Below are 17,659 nucleotides of genomic sequence, written 5' to 3'. Positions count from 1 at the left end.
CCCGGCACCGAGCAGGCCCCGGCGGCCGCACTCACCTGGTCGCGCTGGTTGGTGTGCCGGACGAGGAAGCGCAGGAAGCTGAAGCGGGAGCACTTGCGGATGAGGATCAGGTCGGAGGACCCGTCGCCCAGGTGGGCGGCCGGGGGACAGGCCGCGGGGGCTCCGGGGACAAGCGCAGGCCATGTTGGCGGCGTTGATGGCCAGGAACTTGCCGCAGATGACCTTCCACTCCTCCACGTCCTCTGCGGCAGGGGCAGCGCCACGCTCAGGGTCCGCCGGCCACGCCCAGGGCGGGCCACGCGCACCCCGTCTGGCGTGGACACGGGACACCTCGCGGAGGCCGTGCGCCCACCGGACACTCCCTGCCGCCCCCAGGCCCTGGATCGGCCGCTGAGAGAGACCCCCCTTCTCTCACGACGGAGAGGAGGGCACATGGGGAACGGTGCAGCCACAGGACCCGCCTCCCCGGAGCCGTGCCCACTCCCGTCCCAGGCCGTGCCCACGCCCTCAGACCCGCCCGCGGGCCCTCCCGGGCCTGGACCAGGTGCCAGCCACGCGATGCCACGGCGGCTCCCAGCCTCTCCCCGGGCCCTGGCCCATGGCCCGCAGCCGCCGGAGCGGACAGCGCGGGGACCGCGCGGGGACGGTGTGGGGACGGTGCGGGGGGCTCCCGCCTGACCTCCACGGGCACGGGGGGCGGAGAGGACGGAGAGGACGGAGGGGGACGGAGAGGACGGAGGGGACGGAGAGGACGGAGAGGACGGAGAGGACGGAGGGGGACGGAGGGGGACGGAGAGGACGGAGGGGACGGAGAGGACGGAGAGGACGGAGAGGACGGAGGGGGACGGAGGGGGACGGAGAGGACGGAGAGGACGGAGAGGGACGGACGGGGACGGAGAGGATGGAGGGGGACGGAGAGGACGGAGAGGACGGAGAGGACGGAGCCGCCGGCGTACCCGAGCCCTCCAGGCCGTACAGTGACCGCTTCTGCTCCTCCTCCAGCTGCTGCTTGCTCTGCCGGCAGACGAAGCACCTGGAACAGGAGGGGCCGCTTACCGTCCGCCCGGCCCAGCAGCAGCCTCCGCGCCCCACGGCGCCTGTCCCACTCCCGCCCCCCCCTGCAGCACCCACACGGCGCCTGACCCCCCCTCCCCCCGCTGCAGCACCCACACGGCGCCTGTCCCCCCCCTCCCCCCCTGCAGCACCCACACGGCGCCTGACCCCCCCCCCCCCGGGCGGCGCCCACAATGGCGCCTGGCCCTCCCCAGGCGGTGCCATCCACGGGGCTCAGTTACCAAGGCTGCTTTGGCCCCGGCAGTGTGGCTCAGTGGACAGAGCGTCAGCCAAAGGGCCCGGTTTGGTTCCGGTCAAGGGCAGGTATCCCGGTGAGGGGCCTCCCTGACCTGGGCCCTGGCCGGCGTGCAGGAGCCAGTCCCTGTGTCTCCCTCACATCACTCTTTCCCTGTCTGCCCTCCCCTCTCTCTCTCTAAAATCCCTGGGAAAGGGTCCTGGGTGAGGATTTAAAAAACGCTTCTTTGCCATGTTACCTTGAATTCTCAAAGTGAGCCTTACTTGAAGAGACCGGGCAGGGGGGCCTGACAGAGGGTTACGAGGTACCCCCTCATCCGCGTGTGAGCCGAGAGTGCTCCCCTGACCTGCGGGCTCGCTGCCGAGACCCGGCGTCTGCCCACCGGACGCCCTCCTCCCCTCCCCCTCCCCTCCTCCCCTCCCCTCCTCCCCTCCCCCTCCTCCTCCCCTCCTCCCTTCTCCCCCTCCTCCCCTCCTCCCCTCCCCCTCCTCCTCCTCCCCTTCTCCCCCTCTTCCCCTTCTCCCCCCCTCACCTCCTCCCCTCCCCCCCACCTCCTCCCCTCCCCCCTTCCCCCTCCTCCCCCTCTTCCCCTCCCTCCTCTCCTCCCCCTCCTCCCTTTCCTCCCCTCTTCCCTTCCTCCTCCCCTCCCCCTCCTCCTCCCCTCCTCCCCCTCCCCCCTCCTCCCCCTCTTCCCCTCCCCCTCCCCCCTCCTCCCCCGGGGCCCGCAGCTCACCCGGCCCGGCAGGGCTTCCCGTCCCGCGGCGAGCCCACGGTGTGCTGGGCCGGGAGGAAGGACACGGTGCCCTCGTAGCAGTGGTGGGACAGGAAGGTCTTCAGGCCTGAGCGGGCGGGCGGGCGGCGGAGAGGGGGAGCAGCCAGGTCACCCCGACACCTCTGACACCTCCGACACCCCGATAGATACCTCCCACACCCCGACCGAGCGGCCGTCAGTGAGCCTGGGGAGCGGGTCCCAGGGGCCTTCCGGGGGGCAGCACAGGGCAGGCTCGGCCAGCACCGGGACTGAGGGCTGCCGCCTGGCCGCCCGCCCACCGCGCTGGGCAGCACAACTAGGGTGCAGGCCCGCGGGACCCGTGTGACAGCTGCCACGCTGGGCGCCTGCCACCAGGGCCCCGTGCTCCGGCCGAGGCTCCTGGTGGTGCCTCTGAAGCCGCTGTCTGCGGAGCTGAGCCAGGTTCAGGGCAGGCCCCGGGCCCTCTGCCCTCCACGGCTGTCCGTGGTGCCCTGGCTCCCAGCTCATCCGGCGACTATGGCACCTTGTCAGCACTCAGGACGAAGACCAGGGCGACAGCGCCACCCAGAGCCGCTCTGGCAAAGTGTGTGGCAGCACGCCGAGGCCGGCACAGCCGCCTGAGCTGGCAGGCCCCACGCGCCACCCTGAGCGCATGGCAGGACCGACCGCGTCCGGAGGGCGTGGGCAGCGGTGCCCCAGCCACGCACACCGTCCCCCGTGAGGCCTGGGAGTGACCCGGCTCCGTGGCCCGGCTCCGTGGCCCCGCTCCGTGGCCCCGCTCCGTGGCCGGGTGAGCGGAGGCGGTCCCAGGGCCCCGGGAGCCTGCCGGGTCTGTGTCCGGGGCGCCTGCCTCCCGGGCGCGCTGTCACCTGAGAAGTCGTATCGGATGAGCCCCATCCAGCGCTTCTTCTCGCTGTCCTTGACGATGTCGCCGTAGAAGCCGTAGCCCAGCAGCGACACGGAGTAGCGCAGCAGCGCCCCGTGGTGGTGCACCGCGGACACGTCCATGGCCAGCGAGTCCCCTGCAGGAGAGGCGGTGGGGCCCCTCCATCAGCCTCAGCCCGCCCCCACCCTCCTCTCCCCCACCCCCGCCCCCGCCCCCACCCTCCTCTCCCCACCCCCACCCCCGCCCCCACCCTCCTCTCCCCCACCCCCACCCCCGCCCCCACCCCTCCTCTCCCCACCCCCACCCCCGCCCCCACCCTCCTCTCCCCACCCCCGCCCCCGCCCCCCACCCTCCTCTCCCCCACCCCCACCCCCGCCCCCACCCTCCTCTCCCCACCCCCGCCCCCGCCCCCACCCTCCTCTCCCCCACCCCCGCCCCCGCCCCCCACCCTCCTCTCCCCCACCCCCCACCCCCGCCCCCACCCTCCTCTCCCCCACCCCCACCCCCCGCCCCCACCCTCCTCTCCCCCACCCCCGCCCCCGCCCCCACCCTCCTCTCCCCCACCCCCACCCCCGCCCCCACCCTCCTCTCCCCGCCCCCGCCCCCGCCCCCGCCCCCACCCCCACGCCGCACCCGGGAGACAGACTGAGGCCAGACGCAGGGGCCGTGCACAGCTGAACTCTGGGCCGCTCCTGAGCCACAGGGCAGCGGGAGCCGCGGCCTGGGGACCAGCGAGGACCCGCGGCAGCTCGGGGTCCCCGCGGACGGGGTTCCGGGAAGAGGCACGTCAGGAAATGCAGCCACACGCCTGAGCGGGCACAGCCTCTCCGGCCTCAGCCCCTGACCCGCCGCACAGGCTCCTCCCGGAGGGAGGGCCGCGAGCCGGCACACAGACAGGACACGGCGGCAGCCAGGGGCCTTCCTGGGCAGCCCCCCCCCCCCCGCCCGTGACGAGGGGCTGGGCCCTGAGTGCAGGGAGGCCGAGGGCAGGGCCCCCCGAGCCTGGGACAGAGCCTGGGACAGAGGGGCAGCCCGGCCAGGGCACGGGTAACGGCCCCCAAAGCTCTAGAAGGGTTCGCGCAGGGTCTGTGTGTGCAGAACCCCCAGGCGGGGAGGGGAGATGGGCGGACCCACCCCGGGCTCACCCACGATGATGTGCAGGGCAGAGGTCTTCGGGTCGTTGATGCCCACGGTGGAGTAGCACACACAGTCTGTGGACCCTGAGGAGGAAAAGGCCGTAACTCTGCGGTGATTGTGAAAACTAGGTGTCCTTTCCCTCCGGGCCGAGTGAGAAAGGAATAAACGTGGTTTATCTACAAAGGGAACTCCTCAAAGAGGCCGAGCTGCTTGCTTTTCCGCCCACAAGCTCCTCGGTGGGAGGGCAGCCCCCGAGAAACGCCTGCGGCCGCGGTGGACCCATCAGCGCCTGCCCCCCGGGCCCCCTCCCCCGGGCCCCCGAGCCTGAGCCCCCTCCCCCGGGCACCTCCCCGGGGCCCCTCCCCCGGGACTCCCTCCCCCGGCCCCTCCCCCGGGCCCCCTCCCCCGGGCACCTCCCCAGGACCCCCCTCCCCAGACCCCTCTCCCGGGGCCCCTCCCGCGGGCCCCTCCCCCGGGGCAGTGCAGACCGCGGCGGCTGGAGGTCACAGACGTGCGCGCCCTGGCTGAGCCCAAAGGGGCCGCCGTGGTCCGCACGTGGGTGCCCTCAGAGCGCCAGCCCCGCCGGGCCCGGGGCATGCTGGGAAGCCCGACCCTCCCAGGTCCGGCTGCTCCGTAACTGGGTCAGAATCCAGGTCCCCTGGGCTGCGTGGGCAGGGAACCCCGGCCCCGTCTCATGCCCGAGGCCTGACCCCACGCCCGCTGACTCCGGGATCTGAGGAGACGAGCTGAGGAGCTGGAGGGCCCTGGGCGGCACTTCCCACCACAAACCCCGCGGGGGTTCTCCATCGCTCAGCGCTGCCGCCCGCAGGGCCGCCAGGTGAGCAGGCAGACGCTCTGGCGGCAGCCCCAGCCACCCACAGGTCTCTCCGTCAGTGACGCGGGGAGGCCTCCCAGCCCCAGCCCAGCCCGGATTCGGCTGCGGCTCCCGTGGTCCCAGGTGGGCGCGGGCACTGGGCGCGGGCACTGGGGCGGGGGCACTGGGCGCGGGCACTGGGCGGGGGCACTGGGCGCGGGCACTGGGCGCGGGCACTGGGCGGGGGCACTGGGCGCGGGCACTGGGCGCGGGCACTGGGCGGGGGCACTGGGCGCGGGCACTGGGCGCGGGCACTGGGCGCGGGCACTGGGCGCGGGCACTGGGCGTGGGCACTGGGAGCGGGCACTGGGCGCGGGTGGGCGCGGGCACTGGGCGCGGGCACTGGGCGGGGGCACTGGGCGGGGGCACTGGGCGCGGGCACTGGGCGCGGGCACTGGGCGCGGGCACTGGGCGGGGGCACTGGGCGGGGGCACTTGGCGGGGGCACTGGGCGCGGGCACTGGGCGCGGGGCACTGGGCAGGGGCACTGGGCGCGGGAGGGCGCGGGAGGGCGCGGGCACTGGGCGCGGGCACTGGGCGGGGGCACTGGGCGCGGGCACTGGGCGCGGGCACTGGGCGGGGGCACTGGGCGGGGGCACTGGGCGCGGGCACTGGGCGCGGGCACTGGGCGCGGGCACTGGCGCGGGCACTGGGCGCGGGCACTGGCGCGGGCACTGGGCGCGGGCACTGGGCGGGGCACTGGGCGGGGGCACTGGGCGCGGGCACTGGCGCGGGCACTGGGCGCGGGCACTGGCGCGGGCACTGGCGCGGGCACTGGGCGCGGGCACTGGGCGGGGGCACTGGGCGCGGGCACTGGGCGCGGGCACTGGCGCGGGCACTGGGCGCGGGCACTGGCGCGGGCACTGGCGCGGGCACTGGGCGGGGGCACTGGCGCGGGCACTGGCGCGGGCACTGGGCGGGGGCACTGGCGCGGGCACTGGCGCGGGCACTGGGCGGGGGCACTGGCGCGGGCACTGGCGCGGGCACTGGCGCGGGCACTGGCGCGGGCACTGGCGCGGGCACTGGCGCGGGCGCGCGTCCTACCTGCGGGAATGACGCCGGATGCGCAGCGGGCAGGGCACCAGCGCCGCCCGGGGCTCGTTGGGGTCCACGCCGGCCGCCCTCTGCGTCCGGCCGACCAGCCCGTGCAGCACCTCGCTGAACATGCCGTCCCCGCCGACGCACACCACCCTGCGGGCGGCGCTCATGAGGCCCCACCCCCAGCCTCCTCCGGCGCCCCCGGGGCACGTGTCCCTGAGCAGGACAGGCCCGGCCCCGGGGACAAGCCTCGGCCGCCACGCTCCCATAAGCCTATGTAGGCAGCGTGGTCACGCCTGTAACACATGCACACCATGTAGGCAGCGTGGTCACGCCTGTAACACATGCACACCATGTAGGCAGCGTGGTCACGCCTGTAACACATGCACACCTTGTAGGCAGCGTGGTCACGCCTGTAACACATGCACACCATGTAGGCAGCGTGGTCACGCCTGTAACACATGCACACCTTGTAGGCAGCGTGGTCACGCCTGTAACACATGCACACCATGTAGGCAGCGTGGTCACGCCTGTAACACATGCACACCATGTAGGCAGCGTGGTCACGCCTGTAACACATGCACACCTTGTAGGCAGCGTGGTCACGCCTGTAACACATGCACACCATGTAGGCAGCGTGGTCACGCTGTAACACATGCACACCATGTAGGCAGCGTGGTCACGCCTGTAACACATGCACACCATGTAGGCAGCGTGGTCACGCCTGTAACACATGCACACCATGTAGGCAGTGTGGTCACGCCTGTAACACATGCACACCATGTAGGCAGTGTGGGTCACGCCTGTAACACATGCACACCATGTAGGCAGTGTGGTCACGCCTGTAACACATTCACACCATGTAGGCAGTGTGGTCACGCCTGTAACACATGCACACCATGTAGGCAGTGTGGTCACGCCTGTAACATGTGTTCGCACAGCCTGTGTCGGTAGGAAGACCACAGGGAGGCACACATCGGCCGTGGTCCCTCGGGCCCAGAACGGGGGCTCTGCGGGCCCACGCTCAGCTCGCTGTCCTCGGGAGGGCGGGCGCGCTCACCCGTCGTAGCCGTCCAGGCTCATCTCGTGCAGGGCCTCCCTGGCGTGGTTGGGGCGCTCCGTGACTGCGGGGAAAGGGGTGTCAGGCGTGCGGGGGCAGCGGGCCACATTCCCTCGTCACGGACGTTCCTCTCCTCTCGCCCTCTCCCTTCCTCTGACGTCAGCTTTTAAACGTCCACGGCCACGGTCCCAAGGCCACTCCGCACGGTGTCCCGGCCCCGCCCGCCCGCCCGGCGCCTCACCGACGACCTCGGTGGCGATGGCGGCCAGCGCGAACAGCGGCGCCACCTTCCGCTCGTAGATGCGCAGGCCCCGGCCCTTCCCGCCGAACGGGTTGATGAACACGAGCAGGCGCTTCGGTCTACAGCTGCAAAACACCGCGTGGTCAGGGGGCGTGGGCCGGGGGCGTGGGCCGGGGCATGGGGCAGGGGGCATGGGGCAGAGGGCGTGGGCAGGCCGGTGTCTACGCCTGAAGCCCGGAAGCCTGGCACCACGGGGAAGTCGGCTCCCGGGCCGCGGGTCTCGGGCTCAGAGACGAGAAGGCCCTCAGGCCGGGGCAGACAAAGGCGCCCTCACAGGACACAGCCCAGCACGGCTGAGAAAAGACCAATGCACCAGGTCAGAATGAAGACCGCTCACCACCACGAGGAGAGAAGCCCGGGCGGTGTGGCTCAGTGGATAGAGCGTCGGCCTGCAGTCCCAGGTTCGATTCTGGTCGAGGGCACAGGCCCTGGCCAAGGTGCATGCAGGAGGCAGCCAGTCCCTGTCGCTATGCCCCTCACTCCCTCCCCGTCTCGCTCTGAAAGTCAGGGGAACGCACGCCCTCCAGTGGAGATGAACGGAAGCAACAACGACACGTACTCAGCCGGTCCAGCTGCTCCCGCAGGGCCTGCAGCCACACGTGGCACAGCTGCTCGTCCCCAACGCAGAACGTCACCGGCTCGCACCTCCAGCGCCGGCGCCGAGCCCGCTTCACACAGTGCACTGCGGGGACAGAGCCTGTTCCCGCGGCCGCCCGCCCGCCCGGCCCCGCAGCCACGGAGCTCGTCCAACAGCCACGGAGCTCGTCCCCACAGCCACGGAGCTAATCCCCACAGGCCACGGAGCTCATCCCCACAGGCCACTGAGCTAATCCCCGCAGCCACGGAGCTCGTCCCTAAAGGCCACGGAGCTCGTCCCACAGCCACGGAGCTCGTCCCTGAAGGCCACGGAGCTCGTCCCACAGCCACAGAGCTCGTCCCACAGGCCACGGAGCTCATCCCCACAGGCCACTGAGCTAATCCCCGCAGCCACGGAGCTCGTCCCTAAAGGCCACGGAGCTCGTCCCACAGCCACAGAGCTCGCCCCCGCAGCCACGGAGCTCGTCCCCCAGGCCATGGAGCTCGTCCCCCAGGCCATGGAGCTCGTCCCCCAGGCCACAGACCTCATCCCCGCAGCCTCAGGGACTCCACGGCCCAGAGGGAAACCCTCCTCCCGGTCTCTGAGCCGTGACCGGGGGACAGTGATGGAGAGAGAAGATGCCCACACCCAAGCCTCCGCGGGAAGGGCTCGGGGAGGCCGTGGCAGAGGCACGAGGCAGCTCTGCGCTGGGTGACAGTGACAAAGGCCCCTTTCCGGCCGCCTGCGGGGAGCGGGGCACAGGGGCGGGCACTGTGGACGGGCACCGGGGTGGGCACCGGAGCGGGCATTGTGGACGGGCACCAGGGCAGGCACTGTGGATGGGCACCGGGGTGGGCACTGTGGGCGGGCACTGTGGATGGGCACTGTGGATGGGCACCGGGGTGGGCACTGTGGGCGGGCACGTGGGCAGGCACTGTGGATGGGCACCGGGGTGGGCACCGTGGGCGGGCACGTGGGCGGGCATTGTGAACGGGCACCGGGGTGGGAGCCATGGCGAACAGCGGCTCCGTACCTGTGAACGCGAAGGGCGGCTCCATCTTCTGCCACTTCCCGCTGCCATAGGGCCTCCCGTGGCTGTCCGTCTCCTCCACGGCGATGATCTCGGCCACGGGCACCGAGCAGGCGCCTGCAACGACACCGGGCCACGTGACCACGGAGGCCACCTCCACGAGGCGGACCCTCTGCTTCCCAGTCCTTTTTATTATTGTTGTTATTATCGGTTTCAGAGAGGAAGGGAGAGAGAAACATCCGTGAAGAGAGAGAATCATGGACCGGCTGCCTCCTGCACGCCCACGCTGGGGATGGCGCCCACAATCGGGGCCTGCGCCCTGACCGGGAACTGAACCCGGACCTCCTGGCTCACAGGTCAGTGCTCAGCCACGGAGCCGCCGGCCGGGCTGCTCTCCCGTCCTTTAGGGAACGTGGCGGGTGATTTTCAGACTCAGAGCGAAGCGTGTGGGACTCCGTGCCACCAGGAGACGGGGGAGCGCCGGTGGAAAGCCGGGTGTGTGTGTCCTCAGCGGCTCAGAAACCCAGGCGGGTGGAGGCACACAGCCCGACCGGCGCCGGCCAGGGCAGCCGGACCCGGGGCCGCCCGAGTGGAGGCCCCATCGGCGTCGGCGGGAGCCGGGGGAGACGTGGCTGGACCGAGGGGGCAGGGCCCAGCCTTCCTCCTCTGGAAGCCAGGAGGCGGCTGCCCCAGCGGGCTGGCCAGTCTGACCGCTGTGATCACAGGACTGCAGTGGCCTCCGGGGGAGGCCTGTGGAGGCCGGGGGAGGCCCGGGGGAGGCCGGGGGAGGCCAGGGGAGGTCCGGGGAGGCCGGGGGAGGCCGGGGGAGGCCAGGGGGGCCGGGGAGGCCTGGGGAGGCCCAGGGAGGCCAGGGGAGGCCCAGGGGAGGCCCGGGGAGGCCCGGGGGAGGCCCAGGGGAGGCCTGGGGAGGCCCAGGGAGGCCCAGGGGAGGCCCGGGGGAGGCCCAGGGAGGCCGGGGGAGGCCCGAGGAGGTCGGGGGAGGCCGGGGGAGGCCGGGGGAGGCCGGGGGAGGCCTGGGGAGGTCCGGGGAGGCCCAGGGGAGGTCCAGGGGAGGTCCGGGGAGGCCGGGGGAGGCCCAGGGGAGGCCCGGGGAGGCCCAGGTAAGGCGGGCGGAAGCCCAGCTGTGGAGGCGGGATGACCGTGTGGGGCTGCCGCCCGGCTGTGAGGACGCACCCACAGGCCCGGAGTGGGAGGCCGGGCTCCCGGCGGCACCCAGGGGCCACAGCGAGTCCCAGAGGAGGCGGGATGTGGGGCAGCAGCGAGGCCACCCCGTCCTCCGCCCTCACGGCCACCTGCACGTGCTGGGAGGCCGAGGTCCTGCCGTGTGCACCCGGTCACGCAGACGGGCACGGGGAAGACCCCGCGGTGGGAGCGTGGCCCCACCATTCCCACCAGGCGCTGCGGAGCCCTCCCCGCCGACGGCAGAGAAGGCAGGGGCGGCCTGAGCGGCGAGGAGACGGGAGGCCAGAGCCGCAGGGAAGGTCCCTCCCAGACCAGCCTGGCCTGGCAGAGGCCACGGCAACACCAGCCACAACGGGGTGGGACGCCCTCCAGCAGACAGGGCACGGGCCCGGGCTGTCCGTCTGTCCCCGGCACGGGCTGTCCGTCTGTCCCCGGGCACGGGCCGTCCGTCTGTCCCGGCACAGGCCATCCGTCTGTCCCCCGGCACGGGCTGTCTGTCTGTCCCGGCACAGGCCGTCCGTCTGTCCCCGGCACGGGCCGTCCGTCTGTCCCGGCACGGGCCGTCCGTCTGTCCCCCGGCACGGGCCGTCTGTCTGTCCCGGCACAGGCCGTCCGTCTGTCCCGGCACAGGCCGTCCGTCTGTCCCGGGCACGGGCCGTCCGTCTGTCCCGGCACAGGCCGTCCGTCTGTCCCCGGGCACAGACCGTCCGTCTGTCCCGGCACGGGCCGTCCGTCTGTCCCCGGGCACAGACCGTCCGTCTGTCCCGGCACAGGCCATCCGTCTGTCCCCGGCACGGGCCGTCCGTCTGTCCCGGCACAGACCGTCCGTCTGTCCCCCGGCACGGGCCGTCTGTCTGTCCCGGCACAGGCCGTCCGTCTGTCCCGGCACAGGCCGTCCGTCTGTCCCGGGCACGGGCCGTCCGTCTGTCCCGGCACAGGCTGTCTAGGACCGCAGTCAGTGCCTCCTGGTCCCGGCCCACGCGGATGGAGACGGTCTGGCCCTGGGCGGCCTCCCTGTGTACAGCAGCAGCTGCCCCTCTAAGGGAGGCCCAAGGACGTCTCAGGGGACAGACGGCGCCTGGAGGACCGAGCTCACTGGGGCCTGCAGAGCCCTGGGGCCCCCGACAGGGCGGCCCTGCACCCGCACCCCGCGCCTCTGCCAGACGCTGGCCAGGGTCTCCGGGCAACGTGCCCGAGTGGCAGCCACGGCCTCATGGGCCCGTGCGCTCAGCAGCCCTCCGGGTTTCCATCCTCACCTGAGGATCCTTTTCCTTTGGGTACTGTGTTTTCAGAAAGAGTGGAGGGGAGGGAGGAGAGGGAGCGAGATGCATCAATGTGACAGACACATCGACGAGCTGCCTCCAGCACATGCCCTGACGGGGCCAGGGACGGGGCCTGGAGCTGAGGTGCAGAGTTCGAAGCCAGGGAGCCGGTCCTGGGGCCCGGGGAGAGGCTGGCACCGCTGCCCGGTGACCTGTGCCTTCCCGCCCTGGCACACAGCAGGAGGGCCTCACGCCAACCTCTGAGCCTCCTGTCTGTCCTCCTCCCCCTCCCCGGAAACAGCTGTCCGTGGCTCCTCTGGGCTGGGTCACGGACCTGGCTGCGGGGGCAGGTCTGCAAACAGGCATCGAGGGCCCGTCTGCGCACGCAGGCGCTGCTCCCGCCCTCACTGCGCCTCCCGCCCGGGCACGGCGGTCAGACCCAGTACGTGTGCCCCGGCCTGCGGCCGCTCTTTCCAGACCAGCGACGGCTCTGTGGAGGGTCGGGGTGTTTTTAGCCGTGCGTCCTCGGCTTTTACAGCACAGTCATTTCTTTGCGGCAACGACGGTTTAGGGGAGGGTCAGCCAGTGCCTGCTCTTGTCAATAAAGTTTTATTGGCACGCAGCCACACACCTTATATGCCCACTGCCTGCAGCCGCTTTTCCTGCTAACACAGCAGAGCTGAGACACTGACCCACAGAGCCTGGACTATTTGCGGTCTGGCCCTTTAAGAAAAAGCTGCTGACCTATTTCAGAATAACAAACGGCTGTTAACCTTGGAATAATCTCAGGACAATGGTTCCCTCCCTCCTCTCCCCCTGCTGCTCAGTCATGTGACCTGAGGAGAACCGAGGCCGGAGCTGAAGAGACAGCACAGGGAGGACACGGGACACCGACAGCCCGGCGCCTGTCCCTGCCGTGGCTGCCCACGATTGGGGGCACACCTTATAAACACAGCCACAGCCTGCCCGAGGAGCTGGCCACCGGCTGGGGCGTCCCAGGAGGAGCCAGGGCAGAGCCCATTCCCACCCCACCCTCCCGCGCGCCGACCCCCACCCCCCCTACACACACACACACACACACACACACACACACACACGGCTCTCAGCCCCAACCCGGAAAGACACACACACACCCCCCCCCCCCCCCCCCCCCGCCCCCGAGTCTGAGTGTGGTCACTGCCGCCAGGGGTGTAATCCAGGCACAGTGTCAGTCTCTTTCAAGTTCAACCACTCTGCCAGGCTTCCTGTTTGCCGTCACCCCACTTCCGCCAGGGAGCACACGCTGGCTCCCAGCTCCTTGGAGCAGCCTCTCGGGGCGCAGGAGGGCCGGCCCCCACTTCCTTTTGCTCCTGGACTCTCGCAGCGCGGCGGCCGAGCGCCTGGATCCAGAGCGGCTCCTCCGCTCGCCCTGGCCCGCAGGCCATCAGGCCGGCTCCCAGCTCTCTCCTCTGAGCACAGGAGAAGGGGGGCTCAATCCACTCCCCGCCTGTGCCCCGAGCCCCAGGGCGGCCCCAGCCTGGCCTCCGGGCCTCCCACAGCCTCCATCCCACGTCCCCTCCAGGCCCCGTCCGTCAGCTGGGCACTGCCCTCTGCCCACTGAGCCCAGTGTCCGGGGTGCCTGCCTCCTGCGGGGCCCAGTGCGTTTGGGGGGGCCGTCAGGAGGAACCCCCAGGGCCGGCGCAGCTGTGCTCCCCATCGCGGTGCAGGGCAGAGCGGATGCACAGGCCGTCCCGGGAGGAAGTCAGAGGCCAGCGCCAGGGAGGGGGTCCCGGCAGGAAGCTCGGATGCACCCGCACCACAGTGCCCATGGGGGGGCAGCCGGTCCCTCCGGGCGGATGTGCCCGCTGGGGAGGGCGTGGCAGCCTGCAGATGCTGCGGACCGAGAGGGGACGCTGCGGCCGGAGCCATAATAGCAGGCTGCGGGACGCCAACGCGGCAGGCAAGCAGCAGGGAGCCTCCCACACGGAGGCTGGCCTCAGGCAGGGCGGCACAGGGGCACCTCCAACAGGACGAGGCAGGCGGGTCGCCCTCAAGCCCAGAGCCTCGGGAGCGGGCCGGGCGTCACAGAGGGAGTCAGACCAGGGCCCTCGTGAGGGTGGAGGGCGATTCCCGGCGTGACATCGCTCCCTGAGGGGACACCGGAGACACCCTGCCGCAGGCTTCTGGGGACGCCAAGGCCAGAAACCAAACGGTGGTCACGGGCCTGAGGCCACCCTTGACCTTGGTCGGACATACATTCCAACTGGGCCCCCTGCCTGCAGACCTACAGCCTCCGTGTCAGAAAGCGCCCCCACGGCCCCGAGACCCAGCCCTGCTCACCGCGCTCCGGCCGGCCCAGGCCAGCCGCCGCTGTCCTGCTCTGTCCACAGGGGCCTTGAGGAATGTGAGGCCAGGGAAGCCGCCGTGGCACTCACCAAGGCGCCCTCAGCCCTGCCAGTGCCAGGCCGGGGCCCCCCACCTTCCCCCACCTCCCAGCACGTCCATGCTGGCCTCCCGGCTGCCTCTGTGGGGGCCTTGCGCTCGGCTCCTCCGGCCTGGACCGCCTCCCCATGGCTCTGTCCCTCAGGTCTCTGTCATGCCGGAGGGAGGGGAGGCTGCGGGGACCCCGTCCGCGGTGACCTGCCCCCTGCGGGGCTCTCCTCTCTCTCTCACACACACACACACACGCACACACGCACACGCACACGCACACACGCCCGTGCGCCCCTCGTCGGCCCCCCAGTGGAGAATGCCCCGGGGGTGGGACGCGGTCACGGGCCCTGAGCTGGGCACTGCCCAGGCCCCGGGCCTCCCCAGCAGCGGGGGGCAGAGGAATGAACGGAGCGGGCATGCTCACACTGCCCTCACCTGCGCCCGCGTCCTGCCCCCCGCACACCTGGTCTGCAGCCCCGCCTCCGGATCCAATGACACCCAGGGCCCAGCTTGTCCTTGTCCACCGCGTCCTCCGCCGCGTCCTCCCTTCTATCTAAGTTACAGCCGGGCGGGGAGGCCTGTGCCGAACCCGAGACGCCCCCACACCGGCCACCGGCAGCAGCCCTGCGCCCCCTTTGCTTTTCTCCGAAAGGCCCCTCCCGCCCAGGCCCCCCAGGGTTGGGTCCCTTTAGGAGGAGCCTCTGTCGGGGTTCCAGTGGCTCCCGGAGGAGCCTCTGCGGGCGCCCTGGGGACCCTCCTCACTCTCCCCACTCCTGTCCCCGCGTGGCCCTCAGGTCCGGGGCTGCCCGGGGGGGGGCGGGGACCCCGGCCCAGCACCTCCGGGTCACAACCCCTCCTCGCCCCCCGGGACCGCATCCCGCGGGCGCCCCCGCTCCCGTGGACCCTGTCCGGGGGGACTGCCCCCGCCCCGCGGCCCCCCGCCCCGCGGCCCCCCGCCCCGCGGCCCCCCGCCCCGCGGCCCCCCGCCCCGCGGCCCCCCGCCCCGCGGCCCCCCGCCCCGCACCTCCATCCCGCCCCGCAGCCCCCCCGCCCCGCGGCCCCCCGCCCCGCGGCCCCCCGCCCCGCGGCCCCCCGCCCCGCACCTCCATCCCGCCCCGCAGCCCCCCCGCCCCGCGGCCCCCCGCCCCGCAGACCTTCCGCCCCGCGGCCCCCCGCCCCGCAGCCCCCCCGCCACGCGGCCCCCCGCCCCGCGGCCCCCCGCCCCGCAGACCCCCCGCCCCGCGGCCCCCCGCCCCGCAGACCCCCCGCCCCGCAGACCTTCCGCCCCGCGGCCCCCCGCCCCGCAGCCCCCCCGCCACGCGGCCCCCCGCCCCGCAGACCCCCCGCCCCGCAGACCTTCCGCCCCGCGGCCCCCCGCCCCGCAGACCCCCCGCCCCGCGGCCCCCCGCACCCCCAGGCCCCGCCCGCCCCCGGCCTCCCCCTCGGACCGGCCACTCACCCGCCCCGGGCGCGCCGGCCCCGGGCCCCGGGCTGGGCCCCCAGCGCAGCAGCGCCCGCGCGGGCTCCAGGCTGACGGCGCAGCGCTGCCGCCGCACCCACAGCACCGAGCGCAGCGGCTCGGCCGCCCCCATCGCGCCCGGCGCCGCCCGGCCTGGGGTGCGGGGACGGCGGGGGACGGGACGGGGCGGGGGACGGGACGGGATGGGGGGCGCGGGGGGCGCGGGACCGTTAGCGGCCCCGGAGCGGCGCGCGGGGCGGGGCGGGGCGTTGCGTCACCCCGTCACCGGCTCCGTCTCCGCACGCAGCGCGGCCGGGCGGGGGAGGGGAGGAGGGGCGGGGGCCGGGCCGGGGGCCGGGGCGGCCGGGAGCGCGGGGTCTGCGGCCGGGCGTCCCGGAGCCGGGCCGGGAGCGGAGCCGGAGCGGGCCCCGCGGGCCGGGTGGCTGGAGGCCGGAGGCAGGTCCCGCCCGCAGCGCCGGCCGGGCTCAGCAGCGCCTCCTGGCGGGGCCGGGACACACGGTCCCTGGCGCAGACGTTCACCCCGGGCGCCGCGGGGGCGGCCCTGGGAGGGGGGGCGGGACCCACGCCGTCCGGGCCGCCACCCCGGGCACGTGACTGCGCACCTTCTGGGATCCCCTCCCCTCCGGGCCGTCCCGGGAAATAAGCCGGGAGGTGCGGCCCCGGGGGGAGGCCCAGTGCAAGGGGCCACCCTCCCCTGCCTGCAGGCCCACCCTGGGGGCCCTCCTCTGGGCCCGGTCCCCGTGTCCGCACCCAGGCTGCGGGGAGCCCTGAGGAGGCCGGGCTGCAGGAGCAGCTGGTCCCGGGGCCGGGGGCTCACCGCCAGCCTGCCAGGGGGGTGCTGGCGGGTGGGCGCCCGGGAGCCACAGGCCAGGGGGCTGCAGGCAGGAAGGCTGGCTGGAGGAGGAGGCTGCTCCTGGGCCCTGGGGGGACGGGTAAGGAGAGGGAGCTGCTGTCTGAGCCCAGATTCAACCTTCCCTTCGGAGGAGGGGGGGGGGGGGTCCTTCCCTGACCAGCAAGGAAGCCGTGGCCGCCCGGCACCCAGGGGAGACCTGCCTCGGAGCAGGTCCCCTCCTCGGCTCCAGGAAGGCCTGACACAGCCCGGGCACAGCCGCCGGGCACCTGCCCCAGATTTATCAATGAAGACGCTGTGCCGGGAGAAGGCGACGTGTCTTAAAGGCACAGGGCCCAGAAATGGCCGAGGTCTGGCTCCCAGGCCCCAGCCACCTGCCTCCGGTCGGCTCTTGGCCGGGCGTCCCGCGGGGCCTCCCACAGGAGCCGGCCCGGCAGAGGGCGAGCCCACATCCTGGCCGCTGGTGCCTGGCACCACGCCGGCACATGCCCGGCTCCTACGCTGCCAGCACCCATGATTCACGCTCCGGGGAGGCGCGGAGCCGGCCGGCGGCCATAGGCCAGAGGGGGCTGTGGGGCCCCGCCCCGCCCCGCCCCGCCCTGGCCAGGCGTGCCCGTTCCCCGCCGCCTCCGCCTCCCACAGGCTGCTCTGCGGCTCCGGGAACCTGTGTGTGACTTCGGAAGCCGGACGGCGTGGGCAGGAGGATGGCAGGCCAGGGCGATGGGCAGGGGCCCGGACGCCCGCCTCCCTGCCCAGGCCTCTGCGGCCGCCCTGGCTGAGCTCCCTGCCCTGCTGGGGCCCTTGGAGGCCGCCCATCGGCCCCGGACGTCCTGGGGTCTGAGTCAGGGGCCCAGAGAGAGGACACCCGGGCCCCGGAGGCCCGAGGCGGGACCCTCACTCCGAGCACAGAGGCCCGGGGTTCTCCGTGGCTGTTATGGGCTGAGCTGCTCCCCCTAAAACCCATCTGTTGAACCCTGACCCCCAGCCCTCACAAAGAGACTGTGCATGGAGACTCCAGGGAGGCGGTTACAACAGAGGGAGGTGGTCCGGCGGGTCCCAATCCGATGGCCTGGGCCTCACAAGAGGAAGCCGGGTGCAGGGCCGGGCGCTCCTGCGCAGAGCGAGCCGAGAGCCGGCCGGAGACAGGCCCCCGTGGAAACCCAGCCTGCCGGCACCTGGGAGCTGGAACCGGGAGGAAACCATTTCAGAGCAGGAGCCACCGGCTGTGGCATTTTTTTTTTTTTAAATATATTTTATTGATTTTTTTACAGAGAGGAAGAGAGAAAGATAGAGTTAGAAACATCGATGAGAGAGAGACATTGATCAGCTGCCTCTTGCACACCCCCTACTGGGGATGTGCCCACATCCAAGATACATGTCCTTGACCGGAATTGAACCCGGGACCTTTTAATCCACAGGCCGACGCTCTATCCACTGAGCCACACTGGTTTCGGCAGGCTATGGCATTCTGCAACCACAGCGAAGTGGCA

The 17,659-nt window shown here is 72.7% G+C and overlaps 1 protein-coding gene across 1 annotated transcript in view; it reads right to left on the bottom strand.

Annotated features, from left to right (window-relative positions):
- CERK (ceramide kinase) overlaps positions 1-15,566 on the bottom strand; it is a 25,367-nt gene extending 9,801 nt beyond the window's left edge. The window contains 8 exon segments of the mRNA XM_084907529.1: positions 4,092-4,166; positions 6,001-6,016; positions 6,018-6,147; positions 7,055-7,118; positions 7,296-7,420; positions 7,911-8,037; positions 8,966-9,079; positions 15,299-15,566. Coding sequence (XP_084763655.1) covers positions 4,092-4,166; positions 6,001-6,016; positions 6,018-6,147; positions 7,055-7,118; positions 7,296-7,420; positions 7,911-8,037; positions 8,966-9,079; positions 15,299-15,431 — 784 coding nt within the window. The 5' untranslated portion in view covers positions 15,432-15,566.
- Between the last annotated feature and the right edge of the window lie 2,093 nt (positions 15,567-17,659).

This window comes from Pipistrellus hanaki, assembly GCF_964339955.1.
Source record: "Pipistrellus hanaki genome assembly, contig: SUPER_3_unloc_1, whole genome shotgun sequence".
NCBI lineage: Eukaryota > Metazoa > Chordata > Mammalia > Chiroptera > Vespertilionidae > Pipistrellus > Pipistrellus hanaki.
The sequence above is the reverse complement of the archived record's forward strand: the minus strand, read 5'-3'. Positions and strand labels throughout refer to the sequence as shown.